Source organism: Chlorocebus sabaeus, chromosome 10 (genome assembly GCF_047675955.1).
Source record: "Chlorocebus sabaeus isolate Y175 chromosome 10, mChlSab1.0.hap1, whole genome shotgun sequence".
Taxonomy (NCBI): Eukaryota; Metazoa; Chordata; class Mammalia; order Primates; family Cercopithecidae; genus Chlorocebus; species Chlorocebus sabaeus.
This window is the reverse complement of record NC_132913.1, coordinates 83,483,413-83,502,419: the sequence shown is the minus strand read 5'-3', so window position 1 is coordinate 83,502,419 and position 19,007 is coordinate 83,483,413. Positions and strand designations below refer to the sequence as shown.

The window sequence follows — 19,007 nt, the reverse complement described above, 5'->3', positions numbered from 1 at the left end:
GCAGTGGAGATGGAGACCAGGGAACGAATTGAATGGATATGTAGAATGCAGAGACATCAGGACTTTGAATAGAGGTAGGGAAGAGTCAAGGAGGATTCAAAGGCCCTCACTACCTAGGCTACCAGGCAGATGGTAGCACCCTCTGCCAAGAAGGGGAAATGGTTAGACTCAAATGGGAAGATTGAATGAGTTTGGTTTTGGACAAGTTTTATTGAGAAATCTTTGGGCCATCAATGGCAGATTCCCAAAGACAGCTGGAAATGGCAGCCATGGCACACAGGGGAGGTTGAAAACAAGGAGTTCAGTGTACTGGTGGCAACTGAAACCTAAAGTATAGATTAGAGCAATTGGGGAGAAAGTCATTGAAAAGGAGAGGAAATAGTGGGTGATGACATGAGAAACTTCAATATTTAAGGGATGAGCTGAGACAGAGGAGCAAGTGAAAGAAAGAGAGCCAACAGATGTTGAATAGAGTTAGGAAAGTCTTTTCAGGGGAGCCGAGTTTCACAGAGGAGTGGTCAGTAGAGCCATATGCTCAAAGGGCTCAAGAAGTCCCAGCTACTCATGGGGGCTGAGGTGGGAGGGTTGCTTGGGCTCAGAAGGTCGAGGCTGCGGTGAGCCATGATCACGCCACTGCACTCCAGCCTGGGCAACAGAGTGAGACCCTGTCTCAAAAGGGGGGTGGGGCATCTGAAAAGGATGAGATCTGAAAAGAGGCGTCATTTCGATTTGAAAATCATGATGTTATAAATGGTCTTTGCCAAAGAGATTCTGTGAAGTAACAGGTTATAAACCGGATCTTGATTGGTGACAGATGATACAGGATCTGAAGCAGAAGTCAAATGCTCTTTTCACGAAATCTGGAGGTAAAAAGAAAGCAAAATAGAACAGTAGTTAGGAGAAGAGAGAGGGAAGGGATTTTAGGTTGGGAAGTTGAGCATACGTGTGCAGAGGACACAGGACGTGAGTGGAAGGAAAGTGGTTTGTGGAATAAGGCAGGCTCATGGACAGCATGACACTGAAGGCAGAAACACAGGCCAGCTTTGAAACAAAATAGGGATACTGTTTTGATGGCACAGGTTGAAAGGAAATGTATGACACTACAGGTAGGTTTAAAGGTTTAGGGGAAAACTTCATGAAACTCCCAACTGGCCTCATTCTTTTACCAGCTATCTGACTTTGGGCAGGGTACCTCCTTCCCTGAGCCTGGATTTCTTTTTCTGTAAAATAGGGATAATAATAATTACCTCACCTCTCATGATTATTTTTGGAGAACACTTTGGTTGGTGCTTGGAACATAACAAGTAGCCAATAAAGGTTAATGTGTCGCTTTTTCTTTCTTTTTTTCTGGAAATTTGATTCTGAGAAGTATAGTTTGTTCACATTTGAACCATTAATAACTGGAACAAACAGACGCTGATTTGCAGAGCTGTCTGCTTAGATACTTAATCATTCAGAGTGGTCTTTGTCTTAGAGCCTATGCTGGGGTTTAAAGTGGACCATCCCTTTACCTATGTTTTATGGTTAAAGACGTGAAGCCATGTGGATTGTTGCTTGTGCCAGTCAAGGCTGTCCTTTTCCAGGCCTTTTGTGTGGCCTGTCTTCCCTGAAGAAAAGGTAGATCGCCAGATGCTGCCCCTTCCATGCCCTTTAAAGGCATGCATTGAAGACTGTACACATTCTTCAAGACTGTATGAGCATTCTAAATGTGGCTAAGTTTACTTCCTCATTTAGCATCGCAAATGCACATGAGTAATCCTTGGTGACAATCAAATCCATTCTAGAAACTTACATTTAGAGTTAAACATTTTCCAAAGACATGTGTAACCCAAATATATCTAAATTGCTAGCAGTGTTTGTGGTGGTTTTAATTTTCAGGAAGAATCATCTCCGTATTTTTGGCCTACTCTGTTTCAGTGGGCTTTGTTTGATCTTGAAACTGGGTTGTATGGCCTGATATCAATGGAAGTCACTATAACAAATTCCACATGATACCAGGGCAGGCCTACCTAACCTCATTTCCCCTCTGGAGGAATCTTCTGTTTCTTTGAATAAAATAGCTTCTCCTTCTACCAGTATTCCTGAAGGTTTTGTGAAAGCAACATTTCAAACAGATTTTTTGAAGTGGTCTGATCCTCCTTGTGACTATAATTTCACCCCTTTTAGTGGTGTGAGAATAATATCGTGAAAATTATGACAGTAATAAATTTTAATGAACTTCATTGAGAATTCCTAGGAACCTGGTAAACTTTCCACACTTTTCCTCATTCCAAGCACATTGACATGTATTTTCAAGTGCAGAAGAGAGAGGGGCTTTGGAAACTTTGACTCACTGCTTTTTGCAGCTGTCAGAGTGCTCACCAAAATTTGTCAAAATTTTGGAATGTGAAGGTTTGTTTTTCTAGGACCATTATAATGCCAATCCCAACCTCAGTGATGCCAGAAGGAAAAGATCTTTGCAAACACCATGTGGCTTATTATGCCAAATATGGGACCCAGAAGTTTATATAAGCTGCACATTTCTAGGAAATTAAATGCAATAACACCTAATTTATCTGATATTATTGGAGATGTGCTCTCTTATGTGGATTTTCCAGGTTACCAAAGCTGTGATTTTAACTGTATGAGAAGTTGTTTAACCCACTATTTACTGAAACTCTTTCATAAATGTATTATATTTCTCTTTACTTTCCTATACACAGCACATTGAGGATATTTCATGGTTTGGGGGATCATTGTGCCCATGAATCATGATGCAGAGCTCTTGTTACTTGACTACAGCTGGACTCTCTGGAAACTAGCACCAGCAGAAAGTCACCCTCAACAGAAGTAAAACACTCAGAGAGCACAGAAGAGCCTTGGGGATCTTGTCTTGAGGGGATGGGTTGTGAGAGGGAATTACTTCTCCCAACACATTGTGTACCCTTAATGATCTTCGTTTTCTCTCTCCCACCACAAAGTCTTAGCATTTTACCAGCTGTTTATGTCATCTTCTCCTCTTTTCACAATTCCTCTTCTCTGCTCATTCTCTCTCCTTTTTTCCTTCCTCCCTCTCTATTCCTCTCTGTCTCTCTGTCTCTCTCTCTCTCTCTCTCTCTCTCTGTTTCTCTCTCATCTGTCCTCTCCCTTTCCCCACCTTTCCTACAGTCCCTGAAATAGCTTTAGACCTGTTTTTAGAAAAGGTGTTTGATCCCTTCCCTTGACTCAGCCCTACAAAGATGATCTAGGAACCAAATTGCACAAATGAAGGATGCTCCCTGGGTGATTAGGGATGGGGAAGTTGTGATCCCAGAGACCAAAAGAAAGCCCCAGACACTGTCTCTATCATAATATAGAGACTTAACTTTGTTGTTGTTAGTCTCCCTTGTCCTCACCCATAGAGCTGTCAGAGGGTGCCTGCTATTGGCAGACCCTTTACATTTCCCTTTAATAAATCACTTCCCTGCCAAGATCTCTGTCAAGGTTTGAGAAGTCAGAGCATTAAGTTATTTTCAATAAATGGTAGGTACACGAGCATCAGCAAGCTCCAAGAAATGACCTGAGGGCCTTTTACTACTCAGAGAATAAAGCAAAAATGCCAGGTCTTCAGTGCTTGTACTTTGTGCCAGGGATTTGGACGTGTTTTTTCTTAAGTTCCAGTGTTGAGCTATGCTCCAGAAGATGGAGCCTTCCAGAAATTATTGTAGTGTTTGATGTTTTGTTTTCATTCACTCACAGGGCATTTGTTTTAAATGTCATAGGGAATTTTTGAAAGTGAACCAGGAAAAAGGTAAGCTTCTGAACTGTCCCAGGACAGAGGCATGGAGCCATGCTGGATCAGGCTAAGATCCAGCCCCTGTCCAATGCAGAGAACCAGTGCTAGTCATCAGAACAATGCAGGTTCTGGGTCACACACCCAGAATCAAAAAAGACTGAGACTGCCCGGGAGTTGGATGCCAAGCTATTTCTAGTGTCTTCTGAAATATTTTGTCAGATAGAATTCTTTAGTTTGTATATGATTATGCAATTTTGTAACAGTATATGAAAATAGGGTAATACAATATAGAAGTTTTTTTAGACCTGCCTGCAATGACAAAGCAAAAACTCCCTAGTATCTGTTACTGAAATTTTTTCCTGCACAGTATTAGCAAAATGCTGACTCTCCATGAAGTCAGCCCTTCATTTGATCACTTTCTAGATATAACATGGATCTTTTGTATCTGATTTTCTTTACGACCGTAAAGACCATGAAATTCCTGTCTTATAAAGTATTATAACCTAGAACTTCACTTACAGTTGTAGTTCCCATACAATTTTATTACCTCAATCTTCCAAGAACATTTTGTATTTCCAAAGTGGAAGTAACATCATTCCTGCTCTGAAATTTCTTGGCAATTATACCTCACTTTTATTAAGAATTTGACAAAGGCCAACAGCATAATTTACTGTAATTTTATTTATTTATTTATTTTGAGACAGAGTCTCACTCTGTTGCCAGGCTGGAGTGCAGTTGTGCAATGTCAGCTCGCTGCAACCTCTGCCTCCCGGGTTCAAGTGATTCTCCTGCCTCAGCCTCCCAAGTAGCTGGGACTATAAGCACACCCACTAATTTTTGTATTTTTAGTAGAGACGGAGTTTCACCATGTTGGCCAGGATGGTCTCAATCTCCTCACCTCGTGATCTGCCCACCTCGGCCTCCCAAAGTGCTGGGATTACAGGTGTGAGCCACTGTGCCTGGCCAATTTACTTTAATTTTAAAATGAAGTAATGTGTAAATGACTTTTTTCATAATGGAACTATGAGCAAAAGAATTTTTGCATTTAACAATTGCTGTCTCAGAGTTTTTATAATTAAATCCCTTTACCTAGAGTATAAACAGAATCAGAGCTAATTTTTATTGTGTCTGTATTGATATTGATGGAATGCGTTATGGCATTTCTCACATCCTTTTAAGCATCTCAAATTATACAGGAGTAGTTACTGTCTGTGCTGTTTTTCAAAGTAATCAGCTCTTAAAAAAGCATGTTTCTTGGTCAGGCGCAGTGGCTCACGCCTGTAATCCCAGCACTTTGGGAGGCCAAGGCGGGTGGATCACGAGGTCAGGAGATCGAGATCATCCTGGCTAACACGGTGAAACCCTGTCTCTGCTAAAAAAATACAAAAAATTAGCCAGGCGTGGTGGCGGGCGCCCGTAGTCCCAGCCACTCTGGAGGCTGAGGCAGGAGAATGGCGTGAACCCGGGAGGTGGAGTTTGCAGTGAGCCGAGATCGCGCCACTGCCCTCCAGCCTGGGCGACAGAGCGAGACTCCGTCTAAAAAAAAAAAAAAAAAAAAAAAAAAAAGGTTTGTTTTGTGTCTTAAAAGATTTTCATTCAGTTCTTTGTCCTTCATTTTTCTCTTTCTTGTCAATGATTTTGCTCTTGAAAGTTGATTCATTACAGCTGCATTCTGCACTGTCTGGGTTTTCTAGTCTGCAGTTTCTCAGACTGGAGCACTGACACCTTGATTGTGCCGCCCCTGAGTGGACTTGAACTGCACTGTCCTATTCCTCATCCATCTAGGACAGCAGCCTTGTGTTCATGCAGATAATGTTGCTTTGTATTGCAAATGATGCCTTTTGGTACACAGGAAACATTTGCCCTGTGTTAGTCCTTGGATGCTGCCCATGTGTTTCATTGGTGATGTTTGACCTTCCAATGAGGGAATAGTGGTTCTCAGCCATAGCTACACGTTGGAATCATCTGGACAGCTGTGTTTAACACTCATGCCTCGGTCCGACCCCACATTCTGGGTCTTTACACATTTTGATGTAATGCGTCTTGGGTGTGGCTTGGACATTGGAATTTTTAAAAGCTTCCTTAGGGATTCTAATGTGCGGTCAAGATTGAGAACCCCAGCCTAGAAGTCTCCTCTGCCTCCCAGATCTTTAAAGTCAAGCTTATTTGCTTGCTTTCTGACATAACTCAGCTCTTCGCCTAACTATACCAACAGATCTCCAGACAGACTGTTGGTCAATAGCCAGTTTTGTACAGATTCATTACTAAAATCTCAACTCATTTCCCCATCTTTAGTATTCACCTCTATGCAGATAACAACAGCTAACACCTATGTGGGATCTCTTATGCAACAGTCACTGCATAAAGTGCCGTAAACACACTAACTCAGCTCTCACCCCAATTCCAGCCCAGTATTTTTCAGTCTCTAGGGCATTTGGTCAGCTGTCATATCCAAGTCAATATGTATAAAGTTTCACGTGCCCTTGTCCATCTGCATCACTTCCCACACTCTTCATAGCATCAAGTAGATAGACCTGGCTCAAATCCCAAATCTACTGTCACTGGAATATGACTTGGACAGGAAACTGCACCTTCATTTTCCTTAGTTGCAAAGTGGTGTATGATGGTCCTAGTAATACCTGCTTCGTAGACTTGTGAGGATTTCTCAAGATCCCCCGTGTAATGTGCATCATCTGTAATGTATAGCAGGCGCTTAACAAATAATACCTGTTGTTATTGTGTAAATATACTTTATATTATCATCATGCTTCCCATTCTACTTCCTTATTTACTCTTTTCCCAGTGCATATTTCGCATTGTAGATGTTTCTCTGAGTCACCCACTCCAGTCTAGTCCTTATCCCCTTAGGCTTCAATTACTGCAGCAACTCCTAACTGGGGCTCTTTCCTCCTACCCACCGTTAATTTACTCAACACACTCTGAAAATAATTTCTTAAATAAAACACCACGTGTATGTTATTCTTCTGCTCAAGAACCTGTAAAGGCACTGTTCAGTTCATCATGCCCAAACTCCTCTGCTAGGTTTTAAAAATTCTTATCATAATTTGGCTCCAACCCTTCTGATCAATTTCGTTTCCCATGTACTCCCAGCACTCCTCCTCCACTCTAGGCTAGCTTGGTTCTCTCGGCGTTTTCTGAACACACATGCAGTGCCCATGCCAGCTCTTGCTGCTCTATTCCAGTATAGAATATAAATTCTTCTTTTGCAAGGTGTGGTTCCAATTAAGCTTCCTCCCTATGGCCTTTTCCACTTTGATCTCTACTTATACTCATTTCTTTTTTATAAGATTACTATTACTTTTGTATAACACTAATCTTAACAAATGCTTGCGGGGGTCGGGGGACAGGCAGCCGTGTCATTGAGTGACTGCCGCAGAGTGGTGAGAGCATGCCTCGTCTAACAGAGTAGCTGCAGCTGCCCGCTGGATCCCCAAGGAAATGCAAGCCAGTCATTACAAGATTTCCCAAATAATTTTCAAGAGAATAATCTGGAATTTTTTAATTTGAAATTTAATTTGTAAATGTTGGCAATTAATTTAAAATCTTCAAAAAAGATTATGGGGCAAACAACGGGTATCTATAGGACTAGGTATAGCCCCAGGGGTATAGCTTTGCTCCCTCTGCTTTCTAGTCTATATACCACCTAGTTCAGGACTTAATTATTCTCTAATTGTTTGACATTTTATTTCTGTTTCCCCACTCCACTCCAGCAACCCCACCTTATTCATTTTGGACATCCATTGGTGAACCTAACACAGTATTCACTATGAATAACAACTATTTAGTTCACTCATTTGTTAAAGAAATTTTTAATGAACTTATATGGTATGTAATGAACAAGACTTCCCAGCTTTTGTTTTCTGGTTTCTTTCATCGGTTGGGAAATATTTAGTGGAAATATCCAGTGTTTTTGTCATGGCTCTGTGTCTGATTTCCATATTCATCATCAGTTTTCTATCCCAGCCTGCTGCTTAGTCACCCAGTGACACAAAACCAGATTTTTGTATGGAAAGAGGAACAATTGGCTGGGTGTGGTGGCTCATGCCTGTAATCCCAGCACTTTGGGAGGCCAAGGTGGGTGGATCCCCTGAGGTCGGGAGTTCGAGACCAGCCTGACCAACACGGTGAAACCACGTCCCTACTAAAAATACAAAATTAGCTGGGCGTGGTGGTGCAAGACTGTAGTCCCAGTTACTCAGAAGGCTGAGGCAGGAGAATCGCTTGAACCCAGGAGACGGAGGTTGGGTTAGCCAAGATCATGCCATTGCACTCCAGCCTGGGCAACAAGAGCAAAACTCCGTTTCAAAAAAAAAAAAAGAAAAGAAGGAAAGAGAAACAATGTTACTTTTACATTTTATTAGTGATAATTGCCATTGAATAATGTATGAAATATCCTTATATAATCTAGATATTCTCAGTACTTGGCACATGTTAAGAATGCAATAAATGGTCTGGTGCAGTGGCTCACACCAGTGATCCCAGCATTTTGGGAGGCCGAGGCAGGTGGATCACCTAAGGTGGGGAGTTCGAGACCAGCCTGACCAACATGGAGAAACCCTGTCCCTACTAAAAATACAAAATTAGTTGGGCATAGTGGTGCATGCCTGCAATCCCAGCTACTCGGTAGGTTGAGTCTGGAGAATCACTTGAACCTGGGAGGTAGATGTTGTGGTGAGCTGAGATTGTGCCATTGCACTCCAGCCTGGGCAACAAGAGCAAAACTCCATCTCAAAAAAAAAAAAGAATCCAATAAATATTAATGTTATTTATTCTTTGTGCAACCCAGAGACAGGTGCCTTTTGCAAGTATGTGTTATATTAAGATTTTACCCTGCAATATGAAATTTATGTAATTATGTGTCTAAAGTCATTCTTGATGATAGTGCATATCTAAAAGAAGTTTTGTAGGCCAATCACAGTGGCTCGTGCCTATAATCCCAGCAGTTTGGGAGGCCGAGGTGGGCAGATCACCTAAGGTCAGGAGTTCCAGACCAACCTGGCCAACATGGCGAAACCCTGTCTCTACTAAAAATACAAACATTAGCCACGCATGGTGGCAGGCACCTGTAATCCCAGCTATTTGGGAGGCTGAAACAGGAGAATCGCTTGAATCCGGGAGGCAGAGGGTGCAGTGAGCCAAGATCATGCCACTGCAATCCAGCCTGCCGGGTGACAGAGTGAGACTCCATCTCAAAAAAAAAAAAAAAAAGAAGTAGTTTTGTGAGGAGTTTTTGGTTAGGAATTTAGAGTGAATGATTAAAACCTCACTCTTAGTGCCACTTACTTATATACCACATACTTTCCGTTGCAACTTCCTGTCTAATTGCCATTATATCATTTCAGCAGCAAGCAAAGACATTTCATCCTAACAGTTACTACTAGACATGAGTAACTCTGTTTGACTCATATTAGTTTGGACTGAAAAGGGGAAACATACTTGAGAAACACATGGGCACCATTGTAACTATTCAAACAGGATTTTAATTCTCAACCAAAATGCCACAAAGAAGACGTCACTTAAGACCCTGGTTGAGGTTTGTTATATCCTTCAAGTTGCAGAAGTTAATCCTTCAAATGCAGAAGTTAAGACAGTTGCCTCTTTGGACTTGTTGATTGTGATAGCTTTTGTCCATGGTGATGTGATGAACATAAGGATGATGCACAAATCCATATTATCCTCTCTCTGTGGTTTGCTGTAGGTACCCAGCGTGCCAATGCCCGGGCTCCAGCCCCTTACAAGCGGGATTTCGAAGCCAAACTGAGGAACTTTTACAGGAAGTTAGAGACTAAAGGATATGGACAAGGCCCAGGGAAGTTAAAGTAAGTCAAAGCGACACAAACCACATAATGTATAGATGGTGAAAGGAGGGGGCACAGTTGGGCCTCTAGGAAATTGATTGTGATTTGGGATGACTAGCCTTCATTTTAGTCGGCATAATTATTTCGGCATTTGTAAATTATAGGATCATCTAAAACATAGTCCTGGAATGAAACATGATTAACATTTTAAAACAAGTAGTGAAGACACTGCCTTTTCATGTAAAAATAAAGGCAAAATAAAAGGCTGATTTATTTTTTCCCTCTGAAAAGTACCTCTTTGTTGGTGCATAGTATATTCATTAGCTATAAAGCCATCCCAATGTCCTTCACTACAAGTTTCTGTCTCCTGAACTGACCCGAGTGCAGGAATAGTGCTCAGCTCTGTTCAGTTCTGTGAAACAAGCTTCACAACAGAACGTGTCATGAATGTCGTTTCTGCCTTTCTTCATCTGCCTCCTCCCTTCAAATGGGGAAGCTGAAACATCATCATGTTGTTTGGCCTACAATTGTTTCCATTCCCTACTTACCCTTCTTTCTCTCCCTGCCTTCAACCCTGTCCCACGTCCCCACTGGAGATCACTCTGCCACTGAGAGAGGACAGAGGAGGGAGGGTCTCCACTGGAGCCCCCCTGTGACCCTGGGTGCCTGAGAGAGGGTCCAGAGGCCAGACCAACAGCAGCCCCACGACTCACTGCCCCACCCACAGGAAGGCTTGCTTGGTTAAATTTCACCTTCATTGCCCTAAAAAATCATCAGCCTGCCCAAACACCATACTTCTCTGAGCTTTACTTTTCTCACACTTAATTTACAAAGGTCTAGGATGATCCAGCTGTCATGCATTCAGCCTCCCTATCATCTCTCTGCCTGTTACCATGTCCATGAAGAGCAAATTGGTATCTATAGAAGAATGACTTTCGTTGTCATCATCACAAGTAGATTAACCTACCACACACATCATTCATTTGTATCTCTCCCTTAGGGACCGTCAAGATTCACTTAATTTAACAATTAACTATTGGAAACTCCACTGCTTTGGAGGACATTGAGAATTTTTTTTTTCCTCTTCGTTCTCACAGTCATCTCGCTGGGCACTTAATAATTGAATTCCTTGTCTAAGTGCATTGAGGCTTAAAACATTGCCTCATAGAGTTGTTCTTGCTTTACTTAACAAAACGTGTGTGTGTGTGTGTGGTGTTGTTTTATGATCTTTTTTTTTTTTTCTGGGATAAACTGATTTGACCGTTTACATTTAGGTAGGATTCTTCAGTTGTTCTCACAGGTCATAGGTAGGGTGTTCTATGTACCAATGATTCTCTCATATAACTTTTGCTAATGCTATTAAGAGTTAAAGACAAATGTGTACTTTATTGCAGACAGCAATGATATTAAGTAACATTCTTCTTACCTAGTTAACTGTGGCAAATGGAAATGTTCTAGAAAGATAAGTAAATTATCTTTAATAGTATAGTAATAATCTGTATTTTCCAAATTGTCTCATTATGGACAGGTTAATTATCCGAAGAGATCACTTACTAGAAGATGCTTTTAATCAGATTATGGGCTACTCCAGAAAAGACCTGCAGAGAAATAAGCTATATGTCACCTTCGTCGGGGAGGAAGGGTGAGTAGAACAGAGAAGTGGCCTGTGGAACGTAGGCTGTGGCCGCACGGCGGATGTTTCTCCACGTTGCTGTGGTTGCCTGAAACAGGAAATCCTTCTGGCAGGAAGTGCTGTTCTCATACACTTAAACCTTTGGGTTTTTTTTTTTTTAAAAGGTCTCTTCTGGCTTTTAAATCACTTGACATAGAAATTCTTTAGTAAAAACATGTAGCTTTAGATCATTTTTGAGAACAGAAGCCTAGTTTAGTTTCTTCTCTCCAGACCTCTCTTTCTCTTAAAGAGAAAAAGTAAGGCTTTACGAGGAAAAAACAAAAACAAAAACAAAAAACAAGGAATTGCATTTATGCAATTGCTTTGTGATCTGTGATCTTATTTTCTGCCCTGCAGGGCTAAGTAGAACGTGCTTCCTCTATTAAATAAGTTCAGTTTCAGAAACATGAATTAGAATCTTGCTGTTCTACCCGGAAGCCTCCACAGAAGTAACTCTTGGGCCTTGGCTCTTATTTCTCTGCCTCCAATTTTTCTCTTCCCTTGGGAGGGCAGCACACCACCGACATTACTACCTAACATAAACAAACATGTCCCGCCTTTCATGATTCTTCCATGAGTGTGCTCATCGAGATAAGGGTTAGGAAATGAAGCTGGGAAGACTCCTACACAGTGTCAGCGTTGCACCCAAATAGACATAACTGTGATTATGCATCACCTTAAAAGAGGCCAGCTGTCATCCCTCCCAGACCCCTTCTTCTTCCTCATTTCAGGTCTGGGTTCAAGTCTCAGCACCTTCTTCATAACTCAGCAGCCACTAGAGGGAATTTTTTAAATACCATACAATTGTCTGGTTGTGTTTTCTGTGGTTCTTGTTGATTTGGATCATTTTAAGGCTATCCTTCTCAGTGGTGCCTTGGAATAAGAGTAGATTCGATTATGGAATCATATTAGTGATATTGAACAAATTCAGTCATTCACTATACAGTGGATGAAACAGTGACTCCAAACTATAAAATAATTTGCCTGTACTGATGGAACTAGGGAATAGCAAAATCAGGATTCAAATGCAGGCCCTTTGTCTTTCATCTAGTACTGTTGGACTAGCTCTAGGACCTAAGCAATACTCCTGCACTCCAGCCCATCTGAATTTTTTTCCTATCTCTGGACATTTTGCCCATTCCAGCTAATGACTGATAACTTCTGCTCTTGTCACATGCACTGCTGTGTAGTCTCCCAGCTATGCCTACATTAAGGTAAAGTAGTATGTGCAAACACACTATGACATGACAAAATTTGTACAGAAGTTTGCCTGAGACCTGAGCCCTTCATTGCTGATGTGCATAAGTGGACTTCTCACTTGTGTTAGTTGGCTTAAAGATGAAGGTGCACAGTTGAAAATGAATGCAAATGTTGTTAGCCTAATCACCGGTATGCATGGGATTCCAAGTATTTCCTTACATAATAAGTCTGGTTTGGATGAGAATACTTTTCCTCCCCCAGAACTCCAGCTGCCTCCCTTCATTGTTGGACCAGAGTTTGTTGAGATCTCAAAGATGTAGGGAAGAGTCTTTGGAAGCACTGATATTTAAGTTTGAATAGAACAGACGTTTATCATGATTGGGTATCCTAAAGCAGTCTCCTCATGGCTTGGACTAATGACATCCGTTCCTAGGAGGAGGTCCAGGGTGAGTGGGGCTTGATGCCTCTGTATTTGATTACATTACATTGATGTCCAAATGCTTCCTGCCTCCATCACCTGTCTCCTTCCTGTGACATCAGAGGGAAAACAAGGGAGAGGATGTTAAGCTGTGAGCTCAGTTAGCAGGAACAATCTCTTAATCTGTTCACTCTGCATATGGTTTATTGAAGCTGGATTTCTGGACTCATGACTTTGTCAGGTCAGTATCATAAATTATTAGATATATACTTTAATTTGCTATTGAGGCACCAAGGATACATATGCTGTTTTTGAGAGATGAAAATAGTAATTGTGCTGGAAAAATAGAAAGCTGAAAAAAAAAAGAAAGAAAGAAACCTTGTGCTACATAAAAGTAAGGAGCTCTTTTAGCCTTTGCCACCTTCTCAAACACATTGACCCTATCACATGAAAATGAATGGCCCTAACTTTTTTTCTGGATTATAGTAAATACCCAAAGGGAAAAGCTACCCAATCTTTCCACTGAACTATAAAAATGGAGCTGGAGGTTTTCTGCTTTTTTGTTTTGTTTTGTTTTGTTTTGTTTTTTGAGACAGACTCTAACTCTGTTGCCCAGGCTGGAATGAAGTGGTGTGATCTTGGCCCACTGCAGCCTCCGCCTCCTGGGTTCAAGTGATTCTCCTGCCTCAGCCTCCTGAGTAGCTGGAACTACAGGCACATGCCACCGTACTCAGCTAATTTGTTTCGTATGGAGGTTTTCTGTTACTGTCCCTTTACCAATTTTAATCCCCTCAAAATGTATCATTTTGTAAGTTCTTCATGTCCAGGTCTAGTAATGAGCATTTAAAAACACACATATCTGGCACCCAGACCTTGGTTTCTAGTACCATTCTTTGATAAAAAGAATCAAGGTTTTTAGAGAAATGGCTGATTCTAACACTAAGCAGGAAATATACAAGATGGAGCCCAAAGCATCTTTTGGTGTCTGCCAGAGATTAAAGAAATCCTCAAAAATCCCAGTCATGGGGGTATGTTGAAAAAACCCAGGAGCCAACTGAAAGAGTTCCCAGTGGACAAAACTGAAATAATTTGAGCAACAAAATAAATACAAGGCTATTGGATTATAAAACAAAGTGTAAAATAGATATCCATACTGATATAAATACATGGTTGAGTATGTAAATAAATGGGGAAGAATAGAAAAGTAGAAAAATCTCTTTTGCAAAATATGGAACCAGCCCAAATGCCTGTCAATGAATGAGTGGATAAAGCCAATGTGGTGTATAGATACACCATGAAATACTACTCAACCATAAAAAGGAAAAAAATAATGACATTCACAGCAACCTGGATGGAATTGGAGACCATTATTCTAAGTGAAGTAACTCAGGAATGGAAAACCAAATATCTTACATTCTCACTCATATATGGGAGCTAAGCAGCTATGAGGATACAAAAGCATAAGAATGATACGTTGAACTTTTGGGACTTGGGGGAAAAGGTTGGGGGTGGCAAGGGATAGAAGACTAAACATTGGATATAGTATAAACTGCTCAGGTGATAGATGCACCAAAATCTCAGAAATCACCACTAAAGAACTTATTCATATAAGCAGACACCACCTGTTCCCCAAAAATCTATTGAAATAAAAAAAAATTTAAAAAAAAGGATCACTACTCTCAAGGTAGATATCAATTTGTTTAAGGCAAACAGTAGAAAATATGCCCTTCAAAACTGCTGTAGGTCTGGGATAGGCACATGATGTCATTTGGCCCAATTAGACTGAAAGAAACTCTGTTATGTTGTAGTTGGTGAAAGGTTTGACTAAAAGAGAAAAAATCTATTTTGCAGAATATTTCCATACAATAGGCAGAACTCTCTACTCCTTAGGTATGGAATGTGCATAGTGACTTTCTTCCAAATAGTATAGTATGGAAAGAGGGGGAACAAAGTAACTTCACCATAGAGAAACCTGACAAACATTATGGCAGTCAGGTTATCAAGGTCCACATCAATAGCCACGAGTCATGTTGATAATATGTACCCTCGATATGATGCAATGAGGATGGCACTTTACCTCTGTGTTTTTCCTCCCAAACACTTACGTGCTAGTCCAACCGTGAGAAAAATACTAGACAAAATCCCAACTGAGAGACATTGTACAAGATACCTTACCAGTACTCTTTAATACTCCCAAGGTCATCAAAGACCAGAGGGGCCTGAGAAACTGTCACAGCCAAGAGGGAGACATGACAATTAAATGTAATGTGGTTTCCTGTATGGGATCATGGAACAGATAACGGACATTAGGTAAAAACTAAGGAAATGTAGATAAAGTATGGATTTTAACTAATAATAGTGTATCAATATTGGTTTATTAATTATAACAAATGTACTATACTGATGTAAGATGTTAATCTGTGTGTGAGGTATACAAGAACTCTCTGTTTTATCTTTATCTTTCTGTAAATCAAAACCTGTTCTAAAACAAAACATTTATTAAAAGAAAACATATAGTCAGGATTCAGGGAAATTTAGGAAATGTTTCTCTGAACAACGTATTTCCTCGTTATCTGATAAATGACAGCCCCCAGGGTAAATTTTGGTAGGTATATACCTCTGTCTGCACTTGAGGTCATTAGAGTAATAAGTGTATATATGGGGTTAATTCTGTGGGAAGTCCAAATTAGTAGTGGCATTGGTATATATAAAGTATGATTTTGTGTTGCTCATGTCAACTATGTTGTCTATGAGGGAATAATACTTTGCAATTCATATTGATATCATTTCAGTGATTATATTTTACCTGTTACCATCAAGGTCTTTATTTACAGTAGATTAGCTAAAGCATAAAGAAAAGGAAGTTTATTTTAAAGAATAATGCATCAACCAGGTGTGGTGGCTCACACTTGTAATCCCAGCACTTTGGGAGGCTGAGGCGGGTGGATCACGAGGTCAGGCGATCGAGATCATCCTGGCTAATACGGTGAAACCCCGTCTGTATTAAAAGTACCAAAAAAATTAGCCAGGCATGGTAGCAGATGCCTATAGTCCCAGCTACTCAGGAGGCTGAGGCAGGAGAATCACTTGAACCCGGGAGGCAGAGTTTGCAGTGAGCTGAGATTGTGCCACTGCACTCCAGCCTGGGCAACAGAGCGAGGCTCCGTCTCAAAAAAAAAAAAAAAAAAAAAAAAATCCTAGAGTCTATAAATACAAATACATTAGTTGGTTAGTTCATCATCAACTAAGAGCACATTTTGTATTATGCTTTGGCTTTTTACAAAAAGTAGGTAGTTTCTAAGCACTATCTTGTAACTAGTGATTTAATTTGGTTAGAGCTAGAGGTTTTGCTTTAGGCATTAAAATTTCCACACAACTTAATCTGGTTATCTGCCTTTGCAAAGTTGTGGGGAAGGGAGATCAGCTGTGGTGGAGTGACTGAAAACTGAGTCATCTTGACTGAATGTGGTGTGAAATTGTGTACAGGGGTTGCCTATTTCTGCTGGCCATCAGTCTACCTAGAAGTTGCTTCTTTAGGGTTGAGGTCAATGAAATACTACATATTCTCTAGTGAATTATTCTACGTATTTTCCAGCTGTATTATTATATTACACATTCTCCAGTGTATTATTTTCTTTTGAATTAAAAGTCCTAGCAACTAAAGGTTACATGATTTAAAAAGTTACCTAGATGCTAGGCATGGTGGCTCATACCTATAATCCCAGCACTTTGGGAGGCCAAGGTGGGAGGATTGCTTGAGGCGAGGAGTTCCAGACTAGACTGGGCAACATAGTGAGACCCCATTTCTATAAAAAAAATAAAAAATTAGCTGGGTGTGATGGCTTGTGCCTATAGTCCTAGACACTTGGGAGGCTAAGGCGAGAGGATCACTTGAGTCCAGGAGCTCGAGGTTACAGTGAGCTGCGATTGTGTCACTGTACTCCAGCCTGGGTAACACAGCAAAATCCTTTCACCCTGTCTCTTTAAAAAAAAAAAAAATACTGGATTAGACTGTTGTGTTCTGGTAAGGCGTGGGGCCACTAACTTCTTAATACCCAAAACATTAAAGAAATAGTGATCTGGATAAAGAGAGGAGGTTTACACTGTGATTGCCCTGCCTCTTTTTCTTCATAGCCAACCCTGTAAAAGGCACCTTTCTTAAAGAAAGAATGAGTTTATTATGTGTGAGGTGCCATCAATATGACATCAATCATGTCTTGCAGAGCCACACTTTGACTAGGGAGGAGATGTGCACAATCAGTTTTCGTTTGGGAGTTTAAGAACTTCCTGTAATGTCTTCCTTTTGAGCTTTCTGTAACCCCCTGAGACAGGCAAATGAAAGCAACTAGGGAAGATGAGATCTGAAAGAGTTTTCTTCAGTCTCTGCTTATAAAGTAACCAGCCAGTTCTTACATATGACTGGTCAGATCCTCACTAGAAGCTTTTTGAGGCCCTGAGCTTGGTCATTAATTTCTCAGAAATCTGTGAAGCTTCAAGGTACACTTTATGGTCTTGCTTTTTTTTCTTCCAAAAAGAGACATTTGCAGGATAACCTAAATTACCCAAACCTTTCTAAAGAAGGGTGCTTCTGTGTCTAGGCTTTGGTTTGGTAGCACCTGGTAAGACTTTGTTTATCATATCAAACTTCCTTACCTACCAGGCTTTCTTAATTGGCTCAAGAACTAACTCCTTGCTACTATAAATATCTAAGAGTGAATCAGAAGGTGTGTAAGCCATGTGTGCCTGAACCAACTTGAAGGAAGTGATGGTGTGACTTCCCAAGGCCATCATCTTCTTTCATTTTATAGTCTGCTTTCATTAGAATACTTAGTTTTCAGTAATTCTTAGTTGAAAATAAAGAATGAGATAATAAAATTTGTTATTTTAACAAACTTTGGGTGCCACCGACAACTTGGGTGGAGTGCCATCCGAGCCATGTGATGATGTTTAAAATGCTCTATCAGCACTTGGGGCTCTAGACTACATGGCCACCCCCTGGAGACATCTGTTCTTATTCGGAAATGCCCTCAGATGCAGCTGTTGTGCGGCTACACACCCGTTGTCCAGAGTTTTTACATTTCCGTGCCAAGGCTTTAGCTGTGGAACCAACCTAACTGGCAAAACAGGAATGTAACAGACAATCCTTGTGATATGAGTCATATTAACTATTTATATGAAAGAGGTTGCTAAGACATTACAGGAAGCAAAGGCATGATGTACCCTGCTGTGACATGTTTTACTGAATTAGCCAGGCTTATTTACAAATTGTAATCTACAACCTGCTCTCAGATAGGCAGTTCTAGGCTTTGGATTATAATCAAATCAAAGTTTAAGACTATTTTGGCTTTAGAGGTGACTCCATCAGTGCTTCTAGAGTGAAAAGTCAGCAGCTAACAACTTGACCAGTTGAAGATACATTTTCTCCTAGAAGAACTATTAGCTTTGTTTTTGCTTGGGAAAACAAGACTTTTCCTTTTCAGTTTAATTCCTCAGGGAACATTCATCTCATCTTCAGCCAGATTCAGCTATTATCATAAAAAGGGAACTAATCAGTGAGGTCAGTCTTTGTTGTTTTAGCAAACTTTACCACATGAGAAGATTTTTACATATTAAACTTTCTAAGCATAATTTACTTGTTGATTTCTGACAATGTTTTCAAATTGAGCAATCTTTTAGGGATTGGTATAACCTGTTCATGTCATTGAATCAATATACCACTCAAAGGCAAATGTGCAAATCTGCTAGATACCGAATAACAATGTAAGCAACGCTGATTTTCTTCAGAAAGCATCAAAGAGCTCCACTCATTGATTCAACAATATATATTGAGCCCGCACTGTGTATCAGGCTAGGTACGGATATAAAAATGAGTAAAACATGGTCCCTGCCCCCAGTGTAGTTATAGACTAGTACGTATGTATAGGGGAGGCAGGCACATATACAGATAATTGTAATGCACTTTGTAAGTGCAGTATTATTAAAATACTCAGAGTTAAAGCTTAAAGAAACCCTGATACTTCTAACTGAACGCCACAGTTTAATTTTAAGCAGGCAAAATCCTATTTTACTTTTACCAGTTGTCTGTAAGAAAACTGACTCCTGAAGTATTTGCCTCATGTTTCAGCTGTCTCTGACCTTATCCAT

General features: G+C 40.5%; 1 protein-coding gene across 4 annotated transcripts in view; it reads left to right on the top strand.

Moving 5' to 3' along the window:
* HECW2 (HECT, C2 and WW domain containing E3 ubiquitin protein ligase 2) overlaps positions 1-19,007 on the top strand; it is a 388,587-nt gene that overhangs the window by 333,655 nt on the left and 35,925 nt on the right. For all 4 annotated transcript variants that reach the window (XM_007965716.3, XM_007965715.3, XM_073019890.1 and 1 more), the window contains 2 exons: positions 9,474-9,594; positions 11,102-11,215. In XM_007965716.3, coding sequence (XP_007963907.1) covers positions 9,474-9,594; positions 11,102-11,215 — 235 coding nt within the window. The remainder of the gene's footprint in view (positions 1-9,473; positions 9,595-11,101; positions 11,216-19,007) is intronic.